Here is a 23,878-nt window from a genome sequence, read left to right on the forward strand (position 1 = left end):
AAATTTTGAATTGTTTTTTAATTAAATTGTGCTGTTCAAATTTGCAAAGATCGGCAATTATGATTCTTGTTGGCGTATCTTAAATAACCATTATTACCAGGCTGCGGTTCAAATAAATGTTTTACTTAGTGATGATTTACACAGTTAAATTTCCTTAAAATGAAGTAGTCTCTCCTTTACATAAAATTTGCTAGATTAACACCCGGAGACCGATTCATTGAAAGTTTGAATAAGTTTCAAACTGCTCAAGGTATTTGCAAACCGCCTTATGTAGGAAATGGTACTGTTCCTGAAACAGAATAAAACTATACTATTACTTAAGAGAAATGCCAATTATGAGTTCTGTTCAGTATTAAATGCCCATGACTTATTACCAATGCCATTAAATTAGAAAAAAATGACACTTGATATCTTCAGATTCATTGAATACATGAGTAAAATTATGTTTTAACCAAAGAGTTTCCCAAAGGTTGTTATAAACAAAGTTGAATACACGATTTCCGTGCACTCACTAGTACGTAATAAAATAGAATGTATTTTATTTGTAAGTTAGTTTGTGTCAATTTCATTATAATGTATTAATAAACGCTCAAATATAGTACAGCCTTTGGTTGATGCTGATAATCATGTTACTATATAATCCAATTAAGGTTTTCAAAGTTTGCTTTTGGATATTTGCTTTGTGAAAAAAGGCATATTGATACACAAGTGCAGTCCATGTGATAAAAAGACATTTTTTGATAAAATGATACATACATTTTGTCTTTGTTTGTGCGTGTGTGTTTCTTGTGTCCGAGGAGACTGATAAATCATTTAATGTCTCCCTTTTATATGTTAAATGATATATGCTGTGCATACATGTATTTGTGATGGTAATTATTGTGTATTACTACAAATGAAGATTATCGCATGTATATGTAACTTGCTGTAGACTAGGACAACTAAAATATTGACTAAGGTAAATCAGTATTTAAACAGACACTAACACATTTCGTATGTTCATCTCAACTTGGCAATCTGTTTCTACTCCAGCAAACGATGTGTTAGTAATAAGAATTCCCCTATTTCAATTGCAGTTTCCGCTATACTGATCATTTTTTATGACTAGAAAATTCTCGATTTAATGATTATCTTTTCATCTCATCTGTTACAAAGTTCATGGTCTGAAGACACTGAAGACACACTGATGTCTGCTTCTTATCTTAAATCATTTTGAAATTGACAAAGAGAAATCTTTCACCTAATCTTTTAAACAAACGCAACAGCTTTGGTAAATAGTCAACAATCCTTTCCTATGTAGAAATACAAAGCTGGTCTGACATGAAACGGTTTTGTCCCTAAACTCATACGTTTTCTTATATATTGGGACCTTTACATCAATATCCTGCATAGAATTCAGCGAATGATTAGATTTTGGAATTCACGCAGTTCTTAGGATCTTACGATTAACAAATTTGAAACTGTCGTTAAACATATAAAAACGAAAGTAAAATGGGATTGTTTATCGTTTCAAAGCATTTGAGTTCATCCCCATTTTATGTAGGGATTGTACGATTCGTTTTCGCACCTTTCTGCTGTAGGACTTTTTCCATCTGTTGTTTCTTTATTTGTTAACGATATTGTTATGTGATTGATCTATTGTGATGTCTTATGATTTTCAGTCTGCTAGACGATAATTATATGTGCATACCTGCCTTCCTATGTTTAATCTTAAGCCCTTGTATTCATCATTGTAAGAACTTGACCTTGTAATGTTTACTAACATCGTAAGGTATGATCCGTTGCCACTGTTCCTCATATATTTTGGAAAAGTGTTGAACACGTATTTGATTCTGTATCTGGTGCGTAATCAACTGAGACCTCATCAATTGATTTGTTATATGTGTGTATGTTGTGTGTGTATTCTAATAATATTTAGTGTTGTATACGTGTGTTTATGGATATTTAGTGCACGGACTCACATAATAAGGTATGATCTGAGGCCTTCTGTTCCTCATCTCTTTAATGGTATGTTGTATGTCAACATCTTGTTCTATCCTCAGTCTTTCTAAAACAGTCGCCATCACACAGTATAAACCACTCTTGTCACATCCATTTCTTAAAAAGTAAAGCCATTATTGTTTATTTCTATATACTTATGATTTTAAGAGTAGTTCTAACTCACGGTTTATTTTCGCTCAAGTTTTAGTCTTTTTTTAAATTTTATACAAATGAAATTATACCTAACTTTTGAAAATAATCAAATATTTATAAGATAAGAAAGTATCACACAATGTTGATATTGATACTCATTAACATAACATTTTTTGTGATAAGATTTTTATAATCAGGATGATATGTAATTATTGTTCAATCTTTATTAAATGTATGTATATTTTCATTTCATTTACATATGTTTTTTGTCTGTAACTAATTATGCAATTTGAAATTATTGAAGACTACCATGAACGCAGGAAATGTGCAAACTTACGAGCAATGTACCACTACAGGTCCATCCTCCTCCTGTTTTTCACATTCTTGCTCTTGTTCTGTCATAAAGTATATAAAATTCTGCACTGAACTTGGAATAAGAGCTTCATCTGACCAAAAACTTGATTGCACTAATTTGACTTCACGTTTCTCCTACAAATAAAACATGTATAGTTCGATAATTCTTCCCTTGCATTTCATATTTCACTACCATCTACTGCTAATTTGATATGATTCGACAGTTTGAAAAAAAAACCAAGTTATAATTGTAAAAAATCCAGAACATATAAAATGAAGTAGCACTCCTTGAGACGTTTAGATTCCCTCACGCACGATAAACGAACGCTTCTATCGTGCGTTTAAACGGGCGCTCCTATCGTGCGTTTAAACGCGATAAACGACCGCTCCCAGTGTGCGTTTAAACGGACGATAAACGTACGCTCATAACGTGCGTTTAAACGCACGAAAGACGAACGCTCATAGCGTACGTTTAAACGCACGATAGACGAACGATGAAACATAATGATAGCAAATATCACGAAAGAAAAAAAGAGAAAATTGAATTAATGAAAATATTTAAATTGAAAATAACAAATAAATATAAAAATAACGGTTCAATAAAGGAGATAATCAAAGTACAAAAATAAACGAAAGCTTCTATCGTGAATTTAAACGAACTCTCGTATTGTGCGTTTAAAGAAACGCTCGTATCGTGTGTTTAAACGAGCGCTCCAATCGTGCGTTTAAACAAACGCTTCTATCGAGCGTTTAAACGAACGCAAAATGATGTGTAAACGCACGACAAACGATGTACGAACGCTAAAATGGGAAATGTGAACGTTTCAATGAGTGTAAAGACAATCTCTGTAAGGATAAATTGATATTTAAAAGTTAAAGACAAAGGGCAAATATATATATTATACTTCATATTAATTTCTAGAATTTTGGTTGGATAAAAAGATAAGTGGTATTCCAGTATACCATCCCTCCTTTGAGTATACCACCTCGTTCCGACTGGAAATGTATCTTGGCCTTACCGTTGTGCAGTCCGGTATTACTGTACATTTTAAAATTTCCTCCCAAAACAAAAACACCAGACGACTGTTACAATAGCTTTTGCCGAGGTTAATGAAGATGCAATTATTGAACTTATAGCATACAAGGACGCCCAAGAAATGTTGATTTGCTTTTAACCAACTCATTAGAACCATACCTACTGAAAGTATGTTTTCTCTCGCTCTTTTCCAGGTAAAATTTTACTTATTTTAATTACTTAAATATGTGGGCACCTTACTACCAGAATGAATAGCATGACCAACAGTTTTTAAGGATGTTTTTGCAGAGGAAAAAAACAACACTTCACAATGGGAAATATTAAGTCAATGGAACTTTTGATATTTGTTTATAAATAGAAGGGTGGTGCATTATACGATTACTAAAACTGAATGAGATATAAGCATAACAAAACCCAATATTTGTCATCGTGTTTAACATTATAATAATTCCAGCGTACCTGATTTTTGTAAGCTAACATAAGTTTCTTTATAGACAGTACTTCATTGTTCACTTGATCCTTTAGTGAAACAGTAAAAGGATCACAACTTAAATCTGCATTGTTTTCTGTAGGCCAGTATACTTCCTTAAGAAGAACAAATATATACATTTTTGTACACGAAGTTTGTATAAAATGTAACAATAATATAATACATGTAGTTGATAATATATATAATACATAACATTGTTACATATTACATATAAAATGTGTTGGATGCCGTAATTTTAGCGAATGCCAAAATATCAAAATTTGCGACTTTATTTCTGTATAAAAGTAGTCTTTAATTTCTCGAGCCGGTAATTAGGCCATACGCAATGCGGTATATTTAATGTATCTACTATTTATCATTTTATCTTAACCATATTTTGAATATATTAGTTGAACATATGTATTGCATCACCAGCAAGGTGTATCAGTATTTGAGAAATAGTTGAATACATCGGATTTGATTTATCACTCAGAGCTTTCCATCGCCTATTATTTTAAGCCTATTATTATAATTGGCTTAATATTTATGGTTGCTCAGTTAACGTTTAATCCTGGAGTGTGTCAGACAGTTTTATCGTAAGTGTTTGTTTACCTTTAGATACCAGTATTTACCTTTTGTTCGTAGGATTGATTCATCATAACAACTTCCTTGATGTTATAATCCCAAACTAGTCTCCATAAATCTATTACAGTACTTCCAAGAGGCATTTGGGTAATAATAAATGACTTATTGCTTTTATATCCCTAAAAAAAAACTTCTATCAGAAAAATACCAATCGTATATACACATTTAGTATATAAATAGCAGTGTTTTATTGCACGTACCCATTGTAATAAATTTCGACAGTTTACACTGCGAAATAAAGTCGGTAATTTGACTCTCGCACTAACTCACACGAAGACGTCATAACTTTGATATCAATCCGCCAACCCCAGAATTTAAAATTCATGTTAAAAATGTCGATAAATTATGAGGAAAATCTATATAATGAATATGATAATCAATTGGCTATTGTGAACAACCAAAGGATGATTACTCGTGCCAAGAACGCTTTAGGATTACACTCGAGCGCGGAACAAGTTCTGCACACTCATTAAATCGAAATGTTTTTCGGCACTCGTGATCATATTTTAGTTGTTCACTCTTTCCAATTATTTATCCTATCAATGTTTTATACTAAATACGATATTACTTTGATAGAAAGAATGTTTTGTTTTTGCTCACCAATTTTTTTCCAATATGAAAGTCAGAAATATTGTACAAACCTTGTGCACAGGAGAATTAAGTCTGCTGTCTTGTATTTCGTAATGTTTTATACGGGCAGTTTAAAATATAAAATTAGCAGAAAATATATTGTATGAACATTCTTGCACTCCGCATCAAAAATATGATTTAATAATTGAAAAACTGTGTCCTTACTGGCAAGAAAACTGCATTAATGTATTCAGTTCGTCCGTCTACTGGCGTGGAAAGAGCGGGCATCTCGGAGAACACTACAAAAAAATAAATTGCGTACATATTAGATAGAGTTCAACACTGTCGGAAAGCAAATTCCAAGTTCCAATCACTTCTGAAAAAAAAATAATACATCAATAATTCATATTATTATTACAATAAAGATAAAACTTGTTTTTCGGGGTAGATGTGAAAAATAATATTCAAAGTAAACAGAATACTTCAAAAATGAATACATTGACTCAATTCGTGAACTTACTTGGTAAAATATTACTATATCTGTTTTTATTCCTATTCTCTATCGACTTTCCGGCTTCAAATACTTCTTCATCATGTTTATGTCCCATGTTAGTCATCAACTGTTAAGTATTAAGCATTTTGTATGAATGATTGTGGTTCTTTCTTGATCTTTTTTCAACTTTCTAAATTACATAGGAACTTTATTTGTTTTATTACTACAAATTCCGATTTTGTACCTCGATAAATTCCGATTTTGTACCTCGATAAATTCCGGGAAACAGTGATTAACCCTATAAACAATCAAAAAAAGTAGCTAAAACAAACTTTACATAATCCATGTCACCCCCCCCCCCCCATTACAGTGCTGAAGTAAAACTGTCACGTACCTCAAACTCTAGTTCTAATTTGGTCTTCCCTGTCGTTGACACGATAGATTGTTCATATACACGCGGAAATTCAGTAGCTGGTATACTTTCATTATTACACATTAGAGCTTCCAAAACAGCCTCATGCAGGAAAATGTACTGCCGCTGTAAAACGAAGTAGATTATCAAAAACAGTTTTCAATTGACACTAATATATTATATTTCTGAAGGTTACATACGGTAAATGCATTTAGTATGCTGTGTTTATTATATAATTGATTCGTTCATAGAAAGTTTTAGCTCTTTAACGCTATTTATTTGAGAGTTGATTAAATTATGTAGATCTGGTATATGACACACAACTTACTGTTGTCTGCACCATGTTCAGGCGCTGTCGTCTAAGCATTTCAACACATCTGAATATATCAACATATCCCAGTTGGTTAGCCTCGGTTACAGCGTAGTCTAGTGCGATGAACGTTCCTGTTCTTCCAATGCCAGCGCTAGAAAATTTATACATCACAATAAATTGAATGGTAAAAGGTCATACATGTAACCAAGTAATGCATTAATTTAATGAATAGATATACATATACAATTCTATGCCATCGATGCAAGTTTGTTTTCTATTATTACTTTTGAATATACACTGGCTTACTTTTAATATTGTTTACCTGCAATGAACTACAAGTGGTCCTTTATTAACAAATTCAGTATTATTCACTTTTTTCCTAAAATGGACTAAGGATGAGGCATATTTTGGTACATCTTTGTCTGGCCAGGCTGTGAACTGAAATTGCTTTACTGTCTTTTGTTCGTCGTGCTGAAAAGCAATTCATGTAAGTGTTATTTCAAGAAACATTCTTAAAATAGTTATACACTAGAAATGTTGAAATACACTTAACTATTCCTATTCGGTTGATTTTTTTATCGACGGTATCAGAGACCGAATTACTTTCCATTCCGTACTGTCATTTATATGTTATGCCAGAGCTTTTTAATACTACGAAGACTGTTTGTAACGTGCTAGTCGTCTTTCATTAAGCTTATATTGCTAAAATATTAAAGTCATAACTACAGAAATAGTAGTTATCGTAATCATGAACTCGAGGAACATTATTGTGTATTCATCTGCACCACAAGAACCGACCTCTTCATAGTTATAGTTTTTTTTTTCCTCTTTTGTCTACTCCGGACATGACATTATATGAGCAACTCGGAACTCGGAGATCTTTTTTGTTCGGTCTGTTTACCGTCTAGTCTTTATCCCTGAAATATATTATTTTTATATTCGCTCTATTTTGGTTCCCTTGATTACTTTTTGACCTATTTATGTGTCAGAGCTTCTTTTGTAATTTACGTTTGTATTAAATTAACACAAAATTTACGAAGAACCTATTTGCGGGGAAAGATGTTGAACATTATTTATAATACAAAAAGTTGTTTGAGTTAACTAATATTAAAAATGCTAAATTTCAGAGCTTGGCATCATGCATCGTAATAATCTTTAAGATTAAGTAGGACCTTTCGTTCCACAAGGTTTTCATTATGAATGAAATGGTTCGTTATTGTGCTTTTATTTACATAATAAACATATTATTAGTTTCAATTCTTAAAACTTTCCGATGAACAGACATTTTACTTAAATTGAATGATGAATTGTTATAAATTTCTCTGCCTTATTCAGAGGTACGAATAACACAACATCTGTTACATTTACCTTGACAAGTTTTAGTGTTCTTATAGTAAAGTCGGAGTAAACAGTCTCAGTTTGTAAAATGATATCAATTTTTCCGAATGTAAGAGTTTTCTGTTCCTTGTCTGGCCAATATTTAATGCATTTTTCCTAAAATATACGTCATTTTAAAGAAACGTGACTTTGATATTAAACATAAAACAACATTTTGTACATTGATATTATATAAGCAAAATAAGCTTTTATTCAGTTCAATTCCTCCTGGAACAAACACTTTTCTAATCATCTTTTATTTTGATAAAGAGAAAGTCCAAACCAGAAAGTAAGTTATATTCGTATAATTTTAACAAAGGAGAGGGTATTTTTTTCTTAGACGTCATTTTGATATTAATACGAATCATATATGATGACCATCTCAGTTGTATGTGTTTTTTTTTCTACTTAAAAAGGAATATGTAAATAATAAAATATGACATTTATTGGTGTTTGCTAACTAAGAATAATTGAAATGTATTTAATGTAAGATAATATATTATAGGTATACATACCGGTATAACCTTAATATCTTATCTTACATTAAATTAAGTTACATAGTAAATCAATTTTCTAAGGAAACAAAAAGGTGTAACTTCTTTTTAAAAACAATCATGTCATTAACACAAACCTCATCTAAGTCAATATTTAGTTTTAGTCGTAATGAATCGTTATGGTGTCTTTTTTATGATTGTCTATGTTATGTTTTTTCTAACGATTGTCATTTTTAATATATTGTTTTTGCTGTAAATGAAAGGACGATAGCTCAGATCAAAAACTTCTTATTTTTCTTAAAATGCATATTAATATATTATTACGATATCATGAACGGTCAATATCATCCGCAAATTTATTACTGCAAATGGTGATATTTTACCTTTCCCATTTCAAATACCCGTGTTAGCATTACAATTTTGGCACAATCATACTGCCAGACCATTCTCCACCAATCATCAACTGTCGGGCTTAAAGGTCCTGCAAAGGAATAGTATGCAGTGTTCAGGCACGTTTGTAGACACACGTATCATCTTATACTAACAAACTTTATCTAAACGGTTAAGCTACTAATACAAACTATTTACACATTCATTACATTAATATATTGTATGCTTGTTTGTACAAAACTTCATTATTGTATCATCACGCTAAATGGTTTAATGTGTACATGCATAATTACATGTAAAAATGTAGAATGTGTCAGAGGAAAAACAGCCCTAAATATAAACAACAAAAGTTACGGCAGTCTAGAAATGGTTAGTAAATGTACTGATTATGATTTCTGTAATAAAGGACATATACATATTCATAATAGGTATGTACCTTGTGATGCAATGTATTGCTTGATCTTGCCATATCCCTTAAAATATAATATAGAACATAGTCCTTCAATATTTAAGTAACATATGCAAAATTCTATCAACATGCATTTATAACATCCGAAGATAAACAACATGTATGAAATGACTTACAAAAGTATATATACTATCTTAAACTAAACACATTGTATGTACCCAACGATAATGTGTGTACGTTCAATGAAAAGTTAAGTAATAATAAGAAAACTAAATCTTTAATATGGTGAAGAAAGACATACAAAACCTATTCACAACCTATTGATATACAAATCTTGAAATCTATTAAGACTATGTCACCCATTTTGAAGAAAGCGTTAATATTGCATCTGTTTATTTTGAATGAATTTATTGTAAAGCGAAGGTTCTATAATTTCTTCTCTTTCCTCAAGGCGACAAAATAAGGTATCTGGATTCTTAATCATCTTCAAAGATGTTTACTCACATTAATAAAAGATGCATTGATGTAATCAGAGTTCAATGAATCTTCAATCCTTTCTAATACAACTCTTGTCTCATCATCTGCAAATTTGAGTCGAAATTAGTTAATATATTGTTCATTACGGCAGATTTATACCTTTTGCTCAACAAAGGTATTAAACAACTCTTCGTGTTATGTTTGAAATAGATAATAATTGAAAGGCAACCACACCTGTTAAGCTCAATAAAATATACAGAATTTTACTATAATAACAACTTCACCGCTACATCTTTTGACATCTTTTCTTACACGAATTTGTTTCTTTCTTTTTTTTTTGGAGCAAGGAAGAATATTCAGTTTAAAAAATGCTGATATACATGCGCAATATCTGTCGTCTAACATATGTTATTTTTATCGTTTGTTTGTTTGTTTGTTTTGTTTTTTGTTTTTTGTTTTTTTGTTTGTTTTTTTTTTTTGTTTTGTAAGTTTAAAATCACTGTATTAAAGATATAACTGAACACATAGTATTCTAGTACTTACATGGATATATATTCTTATATTTATTTTTCTTTATATTTGCTGGTACCTGTGCAACAGTCGTAGGTTTTGTTGCACCACTTTGTAATAACTTTGAATAAAACAAAAATACATGGGAAAACAATGTTTTAGTAAAGGCTTGTTGACAAAAATCAGTGTTGAATTTTTTTGTGTACACTTAACGCCTTTATTAATATTTGTTGTATTCCGAACTATATGGCTTTTTGTGGGCTGCGGGATACTTTTTAATTCTCATTCCCAAATTCCAACGATATTATTGTCTGTTGTTTCATGTTATGTTTACGATGTTCATTATCGATATTCCAGGTAAACATTATTCAATATTAAGGTTTTGTTGACACATATCAGATTCAAAGTATTACATTCGCTTATTCTACAATTAAATTCATATAGAAAATCTTATATGCATTGCTTCGAGTATAATTTTTAAACTTCATACGCTGAATTCCATCCCAATTTCTCCTTTAATTCCCCTGTTACATTCGACAAATTGATGAAACTTGTTCTTCTCAATTGCAGTTTTAGAAATCCTTGTAACATCAAAATCATAATAGGTATGATCATCACTACTGAATTCTTTGCTTTTGTCTGAAATAAAGGACTTGATTTTTTAAGGAATAGGTTAACAAAAATAATACCTTTAATGATTTAACACTGAGCTTATAAGAGTAAGGATGATATAGTTCGGTAGTACATTGTAGATTGCATATTAAACACAAACGAAACACTGTTTTCATATTATATGGTTACTCCTAAAGTGTTACCCTCCCTCCCAACGATTGTTTGCACGTTATTTTTTTCTGTATATATGCCAAGAATTATCAAAAAATTCCGAGATCATTATCAATACACAACGGGTAAAGACGCGTTTTTTGCAATCATTAGAAAACAATACTGCAGAGCATATTAATAATACAGTTTTTCCATCATTCAACCTGCTTTTGTAAAAATAAACACAGTTATTGAGTGATACGGTATGCCACCCCACCCACCCCACCCACCCCCCCCCAAATAAAAATTTCCCCAAATGCCAATATAAAACTTACCTATCTCTAATGCATTCCAATGCCGCATTTAATTCCTATATATTGTTTCATTGATTTATCATTACATTATCAGCAGGATATATGATTAAATTTATCAACATTTAAATTTCTGATTTTAATCAAATTAAATATAGTTTTGAAAGAAATTATCACATTAAACCGATTTCTCCATCTCACTTGTAAATAAAAGCTATTCTTGACCCATACAAAACGAAACTCCATAATTTGTTGTATTCATTAAGCACTCTTTCAGCGTTTCTTTTATAACATCAATGACCGTGCTAAATTTACCTCTGCTATTTAGTTTTGCATTTGCATACTCATTTGCAGTATAATCTGTTTTGTCGTTGGAGTGAGTGTGTTCTCTACGCTTCCCTCCCCTTCTTCTTCAAAGAAGAACAAAACGTAAATGATGGATGATTCATCAAATAACATTCTTAAAATTTTAGGATCTTGCAATTTACGCAAGTAGTAACACAGCTTTTGTTGTTTTTTTTTACAAAAAAGTTATGCCTTATTATTTTTTAACATGGAGAATAGAAAGCTATGTTATGTTAGGGTGTAGGATGTAAAACAGCCGGCTATTAATATAAATGATTAAAACATATAAAACGAGAAAAGGTATGGTGAATATCTCATGGATACAAAAACCTCGCCGTGATGAACATGGAACATGTCCGCCCAAGACTACGGATTGGTTTTCAATGAACGACGAGGAAACCCTTACAACACAGGGCAGGTTGAACGTGTGCCCAAAACATTATATATGAATAAAGAACCAGATTTGCTAAGTAAGGATAATTTCTTGGCAACTGATCTAAACCAATATATTTACCTTTTACATAACATTATCATTATGGCAATGAGCGCAATGAAGAAAAGAGATACCACCGCTGAACTACTACCAACAATTACACCTATTGGTGAAGCTCTGTTTTGTACTGAAAATACAAATTAAACACATTATTATTTAACAAAAATATCTTATTGAATTAAAACATACAACAGTTCGATTTGTACCTTTGTACTTAATCATTCGATATCCATTTAGGCGTTCGGTTTCCATCCTTTTATCATTTAAACTAATTTGATTACGACAATATAATGACATTCAGGAATAATATAAAACATAAAACTATATCCAACTTTATATAATTTAACAGCCTTCCATTTTACACTAAAGGATAAACAATAAATAATGCAACCTTTATTGTTCAGGCAGACAAAATTATGAACATCCAAATATCCTTCGAATATATACAAGAACTGCTTGAGATAATTCTAAGTGAATGGAGGGTTAAAACAAAATTACTCTTCTAATAAACTCAAGGCAACAGTCAAGAGAAATAGTAAAACAAAACCAAAGTCGGTATAACAAATGTCAATATCAAGGTATAAACGCGATGGTCCTGATTTTGTACAGGTATTTCCATGGAGACTGTGGATTAAACCAGGTTTCATAGCGCATTAATCCCCCCAACCACTTCCATTCATTACGGATATTTTATAATATGAACAGACTGTATTCAATTGAAAATGGTTTGTGAAATTAGTATTGAAAACAGAAGATGCAAACAATAAATAAGTGAAAGAAACGGTTTTTTTTTAAATTTTTTTTCTATTTTTTATTTTTATTTTATTTTATTTTATTTTATTTTTTTGGTGATGCAACAAACGCGTAGACACAATATAGTTCAAGTTTATTTTTCGATTAATTTTGATGTTAAATGCTCAGTGAGTCATTGAGACTTGATTACCGTTCTTTATTGATTAGTTGTCGATACCTTCTACAATGTTTCAGTATTCGTAGTAAAACCTCAGTGTTTTCAGGTTTGAATTATGCCGGACAAGTATGAATTTTGGGCTGAAGAATACAAATGAGAAAATATAACACTCTCAATCTATTAAAACAGGCCACCTTACTTAATGAACTTATATCTTTCAGAGCTAATTTATATCGTACCTATACATGAAGGAAAACTGAAGCTCCACTTTCCTATGGTAAAGTTTGTCTCGTGTGACACACATTCAATCTTTGTGTCCGAATTCGATAGTGTGTATCCACTTTTACAAGTAAAAAACACCTTATCACCAATTCTGTACAACGAATTAATAGGTTCATGGTGCCGGTTTTTTTCTTCGTTTATCTCTGGACAAGGAAAACCTACAGAAAACCTTAATTCATGATGGCAAAAAAATAAATCTTTGCCTAAATTTGACATTTTAGGCAAACTGTTTTTTATTTCAAGGCCAATATGAATGGAGTTGGATTTATTTGTCATATTTAAAATCCCAAAATAAACATTTGAAGGACGTCGATAGTTCTTGTTGTAACTGCTGCTTTGTGAATCTTTTTTTCTGAAAATGGCTTGCTTATGTAATGCATTTGAAGATTAAAATCCAATTGTTTAAGTCTTTAAATAATCAAATTAAGGCCTTTTAAAGGTATTCAAAAGATTATTCGAATTCTTATTCTTATCAACCATAAGAAAAAGGAATGAATATGATTAAATGTAACAGATGTATAGCCCTGTAAATACAAAATATTTTAGATATCACCAAAAGGTCATCAATAAGTATAAACAAAAGTTAGCTTTGGAAGGCTCCGAAAACAAATGTTACAAAATTTAGGGTACACATAACAGGTCGGTAAAATTCTTCAAAATAAAACTAAAAAGTAATATAACGTATCTAAGGCACATTACTGACCCACATCTCCAGGCTGTGGCCAGGCGCATGAAATTAGAGTAGGGTTTAAATATTTCTTCAGGCCTTGAGCAACCCCCTTTACAGTAGGTCGAAAATTTACATAAATGAGATGTCCGTTACAATAAAGCTCTTAGTTACTGAAAGTTTGTTCAGATCATATTAAAGAATGGCCATTAAAACTAATAGCTTAAGAAAAAAACAGTCTCTGCAATTACAGTGGACTGGGTGTGGAGTAGTAAAGTTTTCCATAAGCAAGTTTCGATGTAGTGCAAAACCGAAAAATGACCTATTCTTTACGTAGGGATGCAATTAGGAATCGAGTATCTCTAAAAAAAAAACAAGGTTAACATGATAGACCATTATTTTAAAATAGCTTCCTTTACCTATCAATATATTAAGGGCATTCACTAAAAGAATGATCAAAGGAACCAAGGTTATAGCGGTTATCAAAAGAATGTAATCCAGGGACTAAGACCAAACATGGAAAACAGACATACACAACAAAAACATAAAATCATACATACAAAGTAACAAAACCAAATAAACAACCCGGACTCCGCTGAAACCTCGAAGCATGGACCTGGTGCACCGGTAGGGTTAGCGTCATCTGCTTTTCTAGAAACAATCGTCGAGTTGCTCATAAAAAGTCAAGTCCGGGCTAGACGAAAGGGGAAATAAAAACTATGACAGGTTGAATAAATCAGTTTTCATTGCGCAGATGGATACATCACAAAGATCTCGGATTTTATGTGAAAGAATGTGACTCTGTTTCTTAAAACAAAATAAAAAAATAGGTGAGCAACCTTATATGGAATTCAAGTTTTTCTTCACGGTTTGACCTGTGTGTACGCTTGTCGACTCGGTAGGACATCAATCGTTTTTAAAAATACGGAGTAAAGCTTAGATTTGTAAATAAAGGTCAAAAGGTTTTACTTTAAATTGATATTAGAATATAATAATATAAGAATTCAAAACAAGATTTATTTATCATATTCAAAATCACAAAACAAGACCAATGACTCCTCTACAACTAATATCAAACGTTTACATAAGGCACGTTTCCCTTTTATTGCATATTTCTAAAAGTTGATATGTATAAGGTAATAATAAAATTGACTTTAAAAACTACATATATAAAATATCCTCAACAACATGTTCCTATTATAGGCACATATGCTATCTTTTTACCTATACATTTAGGCGGAGTACTCCATTTGCCATCTGCATTACATTCTAATGTGTTCGAACCATTCAAAAAAAATCCCGAATTACATCGAATAGTTACATTCATTGGATATCTATACACTTGCCTATCATCTATGTCGGCCGAGTTTTCAATTTCCGGAACTTTAGAACAACTAACACCTACAAAAAAGGCAAATAACAATAATAAAATAATAGTGGATACACTTAGCGTAAAGAGTAAAATGATGTGTACACCAATTCCACCATAAAATCTCTTAAATTGACGTATTTTTCAATGTCAAAACACCTACTAGGGTATTTATACTTTATTATTATTATATGGCTTTTCTGTTTAGTGCGCCCCGTGCAGGTCCGGGTGTTAAAAGAATAGGCCTGCAGCAGCGCTAAGCTTGTCGTAAAAGGCGACTAAATAGTGCTCAGAAACCTAGCCGGGGGCTAGGCGCTCTGCCTACAGAGCAACTGGGATGTGTGCCCCAGGTGGTGGAATGGGGTACCCCTGGCATGTTACTTGCTGGGGTTGTCAGGCTATAATACGGAAAACCTGACCGCAAACCATAGTGGTGCATCGTGTTGGGAAAGGTGCCACGTTCCTCGCACGTTAAAGAAACCTGCTGTGGTATTCGATAGGAGTAGGAACCTTTGCGCTCCGCCACAGGAGGCTAAATTGCCCTACCTTACCCATCCCCCCTTTTTCCAGTGGCAATCAAAATTTGTCGACCCTATTATCCTTGTGACCCATCCTTTTTTTTCTTCATTTCATGTTCATTTTATCATCCATTTCATGTTCATTGTCTGAATATAGCTGAAATATTGCTGCTCGGACGTTAAACCCCAACAAACAAACAAACAAACAAACTGTTTAGTGCAAGCGCAAATCATACTTTTATGGTTCTTTGAATGACTTGTGGCGATTTTCATCAAAAATTGCATAAAATTGGAAAATGGGATAAAGTCATAAAATTGATTGTTCAACCAAAATGTCTTAAATTTGGTATCATTCACTAGATAATTTACCACATAAACAAGTAAGGATTTTATACAATAAATATTACCCTCCCTACAAAACTGGTCTCTGTATCTATCAAAATTTATATTCAAAGCGTAAAACTGTATCAAACAAATCTGATCAACTGAGGCGCTGAGACACTGCTGGCAAAAATAATGACTGTAGTATTAGTTATCATGCATAGTCAAAATATTACCGAGGAAAACAAATTATGTCTACTACTGCTCATTTTGTTTAACTCAATCATATTTTGACATATCAACAATTCAAGTGTTCATTAAATACACAATTCGTATACCTCTACACAAAAACATGTCTTTAAAAAGAATAATCAAGGGAACCAAGGTCATAGCGGTAATCAAAAGAATGTAATCCAAGAAAAAAGACCAGACATGGAAAACAGACATACACAACAAAGAACATTAAGTAACTGAAATCATACATACAAAGTAACAAAAGCAAATGAGCAATTGGGACTCCACTAAAAACTGAGAAGATGGACCAGGTGTACCGGTAGGGTAAGCATAATCTGTTTTTCTAGGAACATTCGCCGAGTTGCTCATAAAAAGTCAAGTCCGGGCTAAAAGAAAGAGGAAATGAAAACAATAACATGTTGAATAAATCAGTATTCATGGTGCAGATGGATACACCGCAGCAAGTTGTGGCATATTATTCAATGAGATAGTCATCCACCAAAACTTAAGGAAAAACAATCAAACTTTTACAAGTCACCCAAATCTCTTCAACGATTGTGTGATACCATATGTCAAGTTGTAAAAAGCCCCAAAATAAATGAAGCAAACCTATATATAAAGGACAAACACTAAAGCACACTGTAAAAAATCTGTTAAATTCTAATTTCAGTCTTGAGATCGATACAGAATACAAACACTTGAACAAATAAGACAAAAGACAAAAAGATGTATTTGCATCAATAGAGAATTCGCTTTTCCTATAAGTTCAAAATCCCAAAACACTCAACTAAAAGTATAAATGAATACTCAAACAGGCTTAAATGAAAATACATAATAAAATGTCGAAGAAACATGGTATTGGTGCAAATGTCAAGATAAAAGACAATAACTTTCACATGGTACATTAACTTAATAAGGAAACGTTGGATTCGTTAATCTTGAACATTGTAAAAAAAATACATATTAAATACAATGGCATATTAGAAAACATTGAATAGACTACTTTTTTATGGAATTCATTTGGTCACACAAATGCGTGTATGTTAACCAACTTGATTTCTTAAAAGAGTAATCAAAGGAACTAAAATTCTAACGAAAATCAAAAGAAAAGAATCCAAGGACAAAAACCTGGATACAATTTTTTTTTGGTGGACGCATTTAAAAAAAGGTCAACATTCAAATTGAAGCAAATTGTGCTCCTCTATTCGCTGACTAATCCCTTTACTCTTATGAGGCCAACTTTATAGCTGATCTGATCCGAGAGAAAGAAACATCGTTTAACTATATCCTTGATTTCAGTTTCCGCTATATAGATGACGTATTATCGTTACACAATCCAAGTTTCATGGATTTGATACATTGCATCTTCCAACGACGAATTTGAAATTAAGGATACAACAGATATTGTGAAGTCAGCCTCATATCTTGATTGATGGCAAAGAAATACCATTGACTAAACATTACGACAAACGCAATGTCTTTGCGTATGTCGCAACTTTAATTTCATCTGTGGCATTATCCCTACAGCACCTGCCTAAGCAGTTTTCATATCACAACTCATTTGTTTTGTCAGAGTTTGCTATCAGTACGCAAACTTTCTGAACCGCGTTAGGGTTATGTTGTTACAAGACTGAAGTCATCACTGCATAAGTTTTATGGTCATCACGAACTCGTTCAGCGTGTCATAGTTTTGTCGGCCTCTTTAATCGATTCTGGACTTGACTTTTTTATAAGCAGCTCTGTGGGTGTCTCTAGAGAAACAGAGGACGCTGCCCCTATCGGTGCACCTGGTCCATGCTCCCAGTTTTAAGTTGAGTCCGAGCTGCTCATTCTCTTTTGATGTTTTGAACGTATAATTGTAGTTATTTTACATGTCTGTTTCCATTTTTCTTGTATTTGTCCCTGGATTACATTTTTTTGATTCCTGCTAGAATCTTGGATACCTTGATTATTAACTGATTTTCACTAGAATCTTGGTTCAATTTTTAACTTTTTAACTGAAGCATAAATACTCTTGAGGTTTTGACATGTAAAAGTTTGTCAATTTCAGCGGTTTTATTTTCGGTTACGTAGGAGTAGGGATATATTTTTTACTTCTTGCTCCAATACCCAAAGTGTTACCACAATTTGTTTGGTATGCTGAGAAAGTTGATCCACTGGTCTAAGAATTTGTTTCTAACAAATCGATTATCAGTAACGTACAAAAATGAGGTAAATATTTCTATGATGTTCCGAACTCTACTTGTATACCAACCTATGCACACTGGATAAGGTTTGTGCCATTGTCCATCCGAGTTACACTCCAGACTTTTTGATCCGTTGACCTTATACCCTATGTTACAGATAATTGTAACACTATCTGGAAATCTATACTGTCTTGTGTGGTTATTTTGACTGTTGTCAATGTATGGGATTGGTGGACACGGCACACCTACATTTAAAATTTTTTGCTGGTATATATACATATATTATTACAAGTATTACGCGTTTAACAAAAATACAGCTAGTGATTATGTGAGAATGTATCTTTCAATTAAAGACGTAAAGAAAAATGGCCACATACGTGAAGTTTTGCTTAATTACTTAGTATAGTTTAGTATAGTTTTGATGCTTTAGCCATGTACTCTATGTAAAATGATTATACATGAAAAAAATAGTAATTATATATCGATTGTTGACAAAAATAAGAAGGGTTTTTTTCCTTGTATGCGACGTTAGTAATAAGAATGCCCGGCTGTTTTGGTCGTCTGTCGTACATATAAAACAAATTAAAGATTTAATTAAGGACTTTTTGGCTAAATAAGTTCCCAAACTTGTAAAGATTCGAAAGTTTGGTAATTGATTAAAGGTCTAGATTCTTATATCATTGCCCACGTCGGTGTATACACAAAGGTTTAAAGCTACTCAGATATTATGTAAGAACATATGGTAATGTATAATTCTTTGTCTTTCTGTCACCATATTTGGCGAATTGCACAAGTACTAGTCTAGTAATCATTTTTAATGAAACAAACAGCAAATAACGCATGTTACTTAACTGGGAAGGCTCCTTTAACAATTATTAAACAAATTAAAATAAAAATAGTAAAAGTTAGAGTAAAACAGTCAAATTGGGCACTGAATATTCACAAGAAAGTACGTAAACTACAAAGTCGTTGGCATGCACGTAATTGTCAATGAACTAGATGAATCATGTGCAATAGAATTTTTGTCAGAATCAGCAGTTTATATATTTTATAAGACTTTTACCATGTACATTTTGTCTTTTTCTGCCCAATGAATCTGTCTTTCTCATACTTTTCATTTGAATGCTTGTATTAATTTGTTTTCAAACATGCTACGAATACCTGTACAATTCGGAGTTGGGCTCCATGAACCTGCTTCTGTACATTTGACATTGTTCGGTCCAAATGTTTGGTACCCATTTTTGCATGTAATGTTGACCGAGTCTGGATAACGATACAGAATATCTGTATTTTGAGTTTCCATATTTTGAATTGTTGGAAACTCGGGACAGAGTATACCTATAATAAAATGTATGCACACAATTGCTGAAAAAATACGTCTTTTAAGTCATTTTTAACACAAATATATGTTTATTCTCATTACAAACAAAAAACGAAAATACGGTTCTAGTAACTTTATTTTGCACATAACATTACTTACTCGTTGTTGTTCGTTTTCCTTTTAATTTTAATATTGTATTTTAAATATTTAATATTTGAATTTACATTACTTTAAGGGATTACAACAATTTGATGTTGTATCTTTCTTTAACGAATATCATGTACTCATACATTCAAAAGTTTAACATTCCATTGTCATAATTCATTAAAATGATAGTTATACAGAAATTAACTTAACATTTAACATCAAAGATAAAGTAAAATTATTTTTTAATATATATGACAATACCTTTGCATTCCACATTTGAATTATCCAGTGAACCGTTTGGTAAACATGTACTAGAATTAATTGTTGGTAAATATCCTTCCTCTAAGCAGTTAAAGACAACTTCTTCTCCGGAATAAAATATTGTCCTATTAGGACTGACAGTGATAGTCGGTGGTAGATTTTGGAGACTACAGGTAATCAGAATATCTGTTGGAATGGAATAGCTTCATATATTCATATATCACATAAGTATAGAAAGAAATACTTGCTTGTATTTTTGTTTTAGTTTTTTAATCTCCTAATGATATTCTCGGTTAACGATAACGCTACCATTTTCCATTTTTCGTAAAGTCTAATAATTTCTATCTGAGCCTTCTACCATGATTCATAGAATGACAGTTAAATTCGATTTTGAAACTGACACATTGGGAAGAAACTCCTATTCTGTTTATACCTAATGCAATACTTTTTGGACTGTAACATCAATTAGTGGCACTACACTCTGTCTGTGCATGACGTTACTTTCATTCCAAACTCTTAAGAAGATATGATGCCGAAAAGGTCACTCCAAATGTTTTGACTTAAATGTTCATATATCTTGTCACGAATTGAAATGCTTTCAATGCTGTAAATGCTCTTAAAAACTGTGACATACTAGTAGAAAACGGTGGTAAATTTCATGTTCAAAATCAAAATTACCTTTCGCTGGTCAAAAATTGTGTTGAATTATAGAAAACATGCGAATATATGTAATGTTTGTGCATTTACTGAATTAGGAACTTTAGATTTACCACATGCCGGTATCGTGCTTGATACTGAAATAAAGTCAGAAGTATAGCAATCTTCATCTGAAAAAAGAAACGTAGTTCCTCATAAAGATATTATAAAACAATACAATACAGCACACATAATGTAATTGTTATTACTACAGCAATAAGATAAAGACTCTTATGTCTCGAATTTCACCAAGTCCAGAATATATGAAATATATACCTCAGAAATGTTTCTTACGGAAAGAATTTGTTAATTTAGATCCAAATCAAGTAAGTATCATAAATTGTATTAGCATTAATCGTTTTGGTTTATTATTTTACGGTTTTGTTTCACTTTGTCTACACCATTTATTTTCTCATCTATAACTCAGTTACACAACCATCATGTGAGGCAGTCGAAATTACACTGATTTTCGATTTATTTCCTTTGAAAGAGTAATCAAGGGAGCCAAGGTTATAGCGGTAATCAAAAGAATGTAATCCAGGGACAAAGACCAGACATGGAAAACAGACATACACAACAAAGAACACAAAGTAACTAAAATCATACATACAAAGTAACAAAAGTAAATGAGCAACTCGGACTCCACTAAAAACTGGGAGCATAGACCAGGTGCACCGGTAGGGTAAGCGTCCTCTGTTTTTCTAGAAACACCCGCCGAGTTGTTCATAAAAGTCAAGTCCGGGTTAGACAAACGAGGAAAGGAAAACTATGACCCGTTGAATAAATCAGTTTTCATGGTGTTGATGGATACACCATAACGATCCACGAGTTCATGATGACGACCAAAAAACGTCTGTAGTGATGACTTCAATCTTGTAGCAACATAACCCTGTTCCAGAAGCCTATTTGTGAGAGTTTGTTATAATTCTTCAATTATATTATTATTATTTTTTTTTTTTTTTGCTTTTCTATTATTCTTACATGTTTCTTATTATTATTTTATGGGTGTTCTTTTTTGTTTTGTTTTGATTTTTTTTCTCAAACATTTACTTTTTTTGCAATTTGATCATATGTCAAAACGTGTTTTGTTTTGATTGTGTTTTTGTAAATAAGAATGAAAGAGACATTTCCATTGTATGAGGCCAAAACTCCCGACATTTGAAAAATTATTATAATACATTGAACACTTCTATCGTAAAAAATGTCAAATACCTACCACATTTTTTAACACCACATTTGACAAAAGCGGCCACAGAATTTGTATAACAGTAAGGTTCACCGACTGCATTAAGGTCTACGTGTGGATTTCTACAGAATTTATGGTCTTCGTTATAGTAATTAGTCCACTGAAAGCTTGCATCTTTCCATGAGATACATTCTGATCTTGTAACTCTACCATTATAAGACGAACCACCATTATCTGTTCGATAACACTCTAAAACTATTACATTCAAACATTGAAAATATTTGTTATAGTAGAAGAAAATAATCAAGTCCCCAGTTTGCTGTTTTTTGTTTTGTACCATTATCATTTTCATTATTGTCATTATTGTTGTTATAAAGGTTACTGTTTGAAACATGTATACATCATATCGAAATTTTCAATATCAATATAAGTTATTTTTTTATTTATTTATTTTTTTTTTGAAAACGGTTAAACTCGTAGTGATGGCTTGTTACGTGACAGGAAATTGTCACTTTCTGAATTCTCTAGGCAAAGCCGGAAAATAATTACAATAAAATGCAAACAAAAATATGTAATCATACATGCACGGCAAACCCAACCAGTGAAAATCATAAAAATTATAGGTGGACTGTTACACCATTTTTGTAAGAGCTCTTTATGATGTTTTAGGGGTACGATCAGAAAATTATAATGTTGTTGAACATTTTTGGAATATGGAACTTAATTAGTGAACAACACATCCTTGACATAGTAAATCAAAATTATTTTCGGTCTTCTCCATTCTTGTTGAAATACTTTTGAATATTAATATATGTAAACGTATGTTAAGGCTATGTATGTTATATTTGAAGATAAACAAAACATGTTTATTATATGCTTCCTCTTACATGAAATTGTAACAAGATAATGATCTAAAACATACTTTATTACCACCAATGATGTACAATCGTAGTCATGAAATATGAATGAATAATCCTAGAGACGTCCAGAATAATGTACACCCACATGCGAGAAGACAAATGAAAGAAGTGCACTTGGTGCAGTGGTGCAGTTATGCTTACAATGTATGATATTTTCCTTTTTATCTTTTTTTTCCCGTGACCAAGTATTGAATTTAAGAAATGGAACAAATTTAACAGTGTTTAAGTAGCAGTCCGCCTGAGAATCATGCAGTGGGTGATATATCTATGTCAGAAATTTTATCCAAATTGACTTTAAATCAATTGGATATCTTGGAAAAACAATAAATAAAATGAAAAAACGAAAAATATTTTCACCGTTACCATAGCAACGACCATTCCTTAAAAACCACCAATTTAGGGCCTAATTATCACAAAAACATCATAATTTGAATGTAATTTTATATATCTGATGGTGGAAATTTGTCAAACTACATAATTATATTAATGAAGTGTGTCTTCAGGAAAACAATTAACAATAAAGTACAAGTCAATCTGATTGGTCTAGATCTGGTTACCATAGCAACCAAAGTTCTTAATTTTTGATATTTTGAAATATACGAAAATATGCTATGTTCAGACCCATTTTGCCAACACTAGAAAGAAGATATTATCCAAATGCCTAATGTATGCATGGATGTGTGGGAAGACCTCCCTACAGAAACATACCAAAAATACAAATATGTAACCTATCTTTGTTTTTTTTCTTATCTGGACCCAAATTCCCACCCATAAAAGTCAACCTCAGGTCAAATCACATACACATTTTGCCATAATACGATACATAATTTTGTCTGTGCCATTACTTTTCGGTTTTCTACTTTGATA

At 31.9% G+C, this 23,878-nt stretch overlaps 1 protein-coding gene across 3 annotated transcripts in view; it reads right to left on the reverse strand.

Annotated features, from left to right (window-relative positions):
- The window catches only part of LOC148630248 (receptor-type tyrosine-protein phosphatase epsilon-like), a 29,130-nt gene continuing 5,252 nt past the window's right edge, over nt 1-23,878 (reverse strand). The window contains exons 2-26 of one of the 3 annotated variants that reach the window (XM_088564160.1): nt 22,122-22,325; nt 20,980-21,036; nt 20,210-20,395; nt 19,642-19,818; nt 18,549-18,725; nt 15,077-15,253; nt 13,143-13,343; nt 12,015-12,120; nt 11,471-11,565; nt 10,573-10,721; nt 10,116-10,203; nt 9,600-9,676; nt 9,123-9,159; nt 8,680-8,777; nt 7,794-7,919; nt 6,748-6,896; nt 6,441-6,576; nt 6,095-6,238; nt 5,728-5,827; nt 5,433-5,506; nt 4,625-4,756; nt 3,983-4,108; nt 2,471-2,622; nt 1,962-2,097; nt 1-289 (exon numbers count right to left, since the gene is read on the reverse strand). In XM_088564160.1, the coding sequence (XP_088420286.1) occupies nt 215-289; nt 1,962-2,097; nt 2,471-2,622; nt 3,983-4,108; nt 4,625-4,756; nt 5,433-5,506; nt 5,728-5,827; nt 6,095-6,238; nt 6,441-6,576; nt 6,748-6,896; nt 7,794-7,919; nt 8,680-8,777; nt 9,123-9,159; nt 9,600-9,676; nt 10,116-10,203; nt 10,573-10,721; nt 11,471-11,565; nt 12,015-12,120; nt 13,143-13,343; nt 15,077-15,253; nt 18,549-18,725; nt 19,642-19,818; nt 20,210-20,395; nt 20,980-21,036; nt 22,122-22,325 (3,179 nt within the window). In that variant the 3' untranslated portion in view covers nt 1-214. Of the gene's footprint in view, nt 290-1,961; nt 2,098-2,470; nt 2,623-3,982; nt 4,109-4,624; nt 4,757-5,432; nt 5,507-5,727; nt 5,828-6,094; nt 6,239-6,440; nt 6,577-6,747; nt 6,897-7,793; nt 7,920-8,679; nt 8,778-9,122; nt 9,160-9,599; nt 9,677-10,115; nt 10,204-10,572; nt 10,722-11,470; nt 11,566-12,014; nt 12,121-13,142; nt 13,344-15,076; nt 15,254-18,548; nt 18,726-19,641; nt 19,819-20,209; nt 20,396-20,979; nt 21,037-22,121; nt 22,347-23,878 lie in introns of all 3 variants that reach the window. The other 2 variants (XM_088564152.1, XM_088564144.1) reach the window with 2 other exon arrangements.

Source organism: Perna viridis, chromosome 1, assembly GCF_037379345.1.
Source record: "Perna viridis isolate PV_CMFRI_1.1 ecotype Kerala chromosome 1, ASM3737934v1, whole genome shotgun sequence".
Taxonomy (NCBI): Eukaryota; Metazoa; Mollusca; class Bivalvia; order Mytilida; family Mytilidae; genus Perna; species Perna viridis.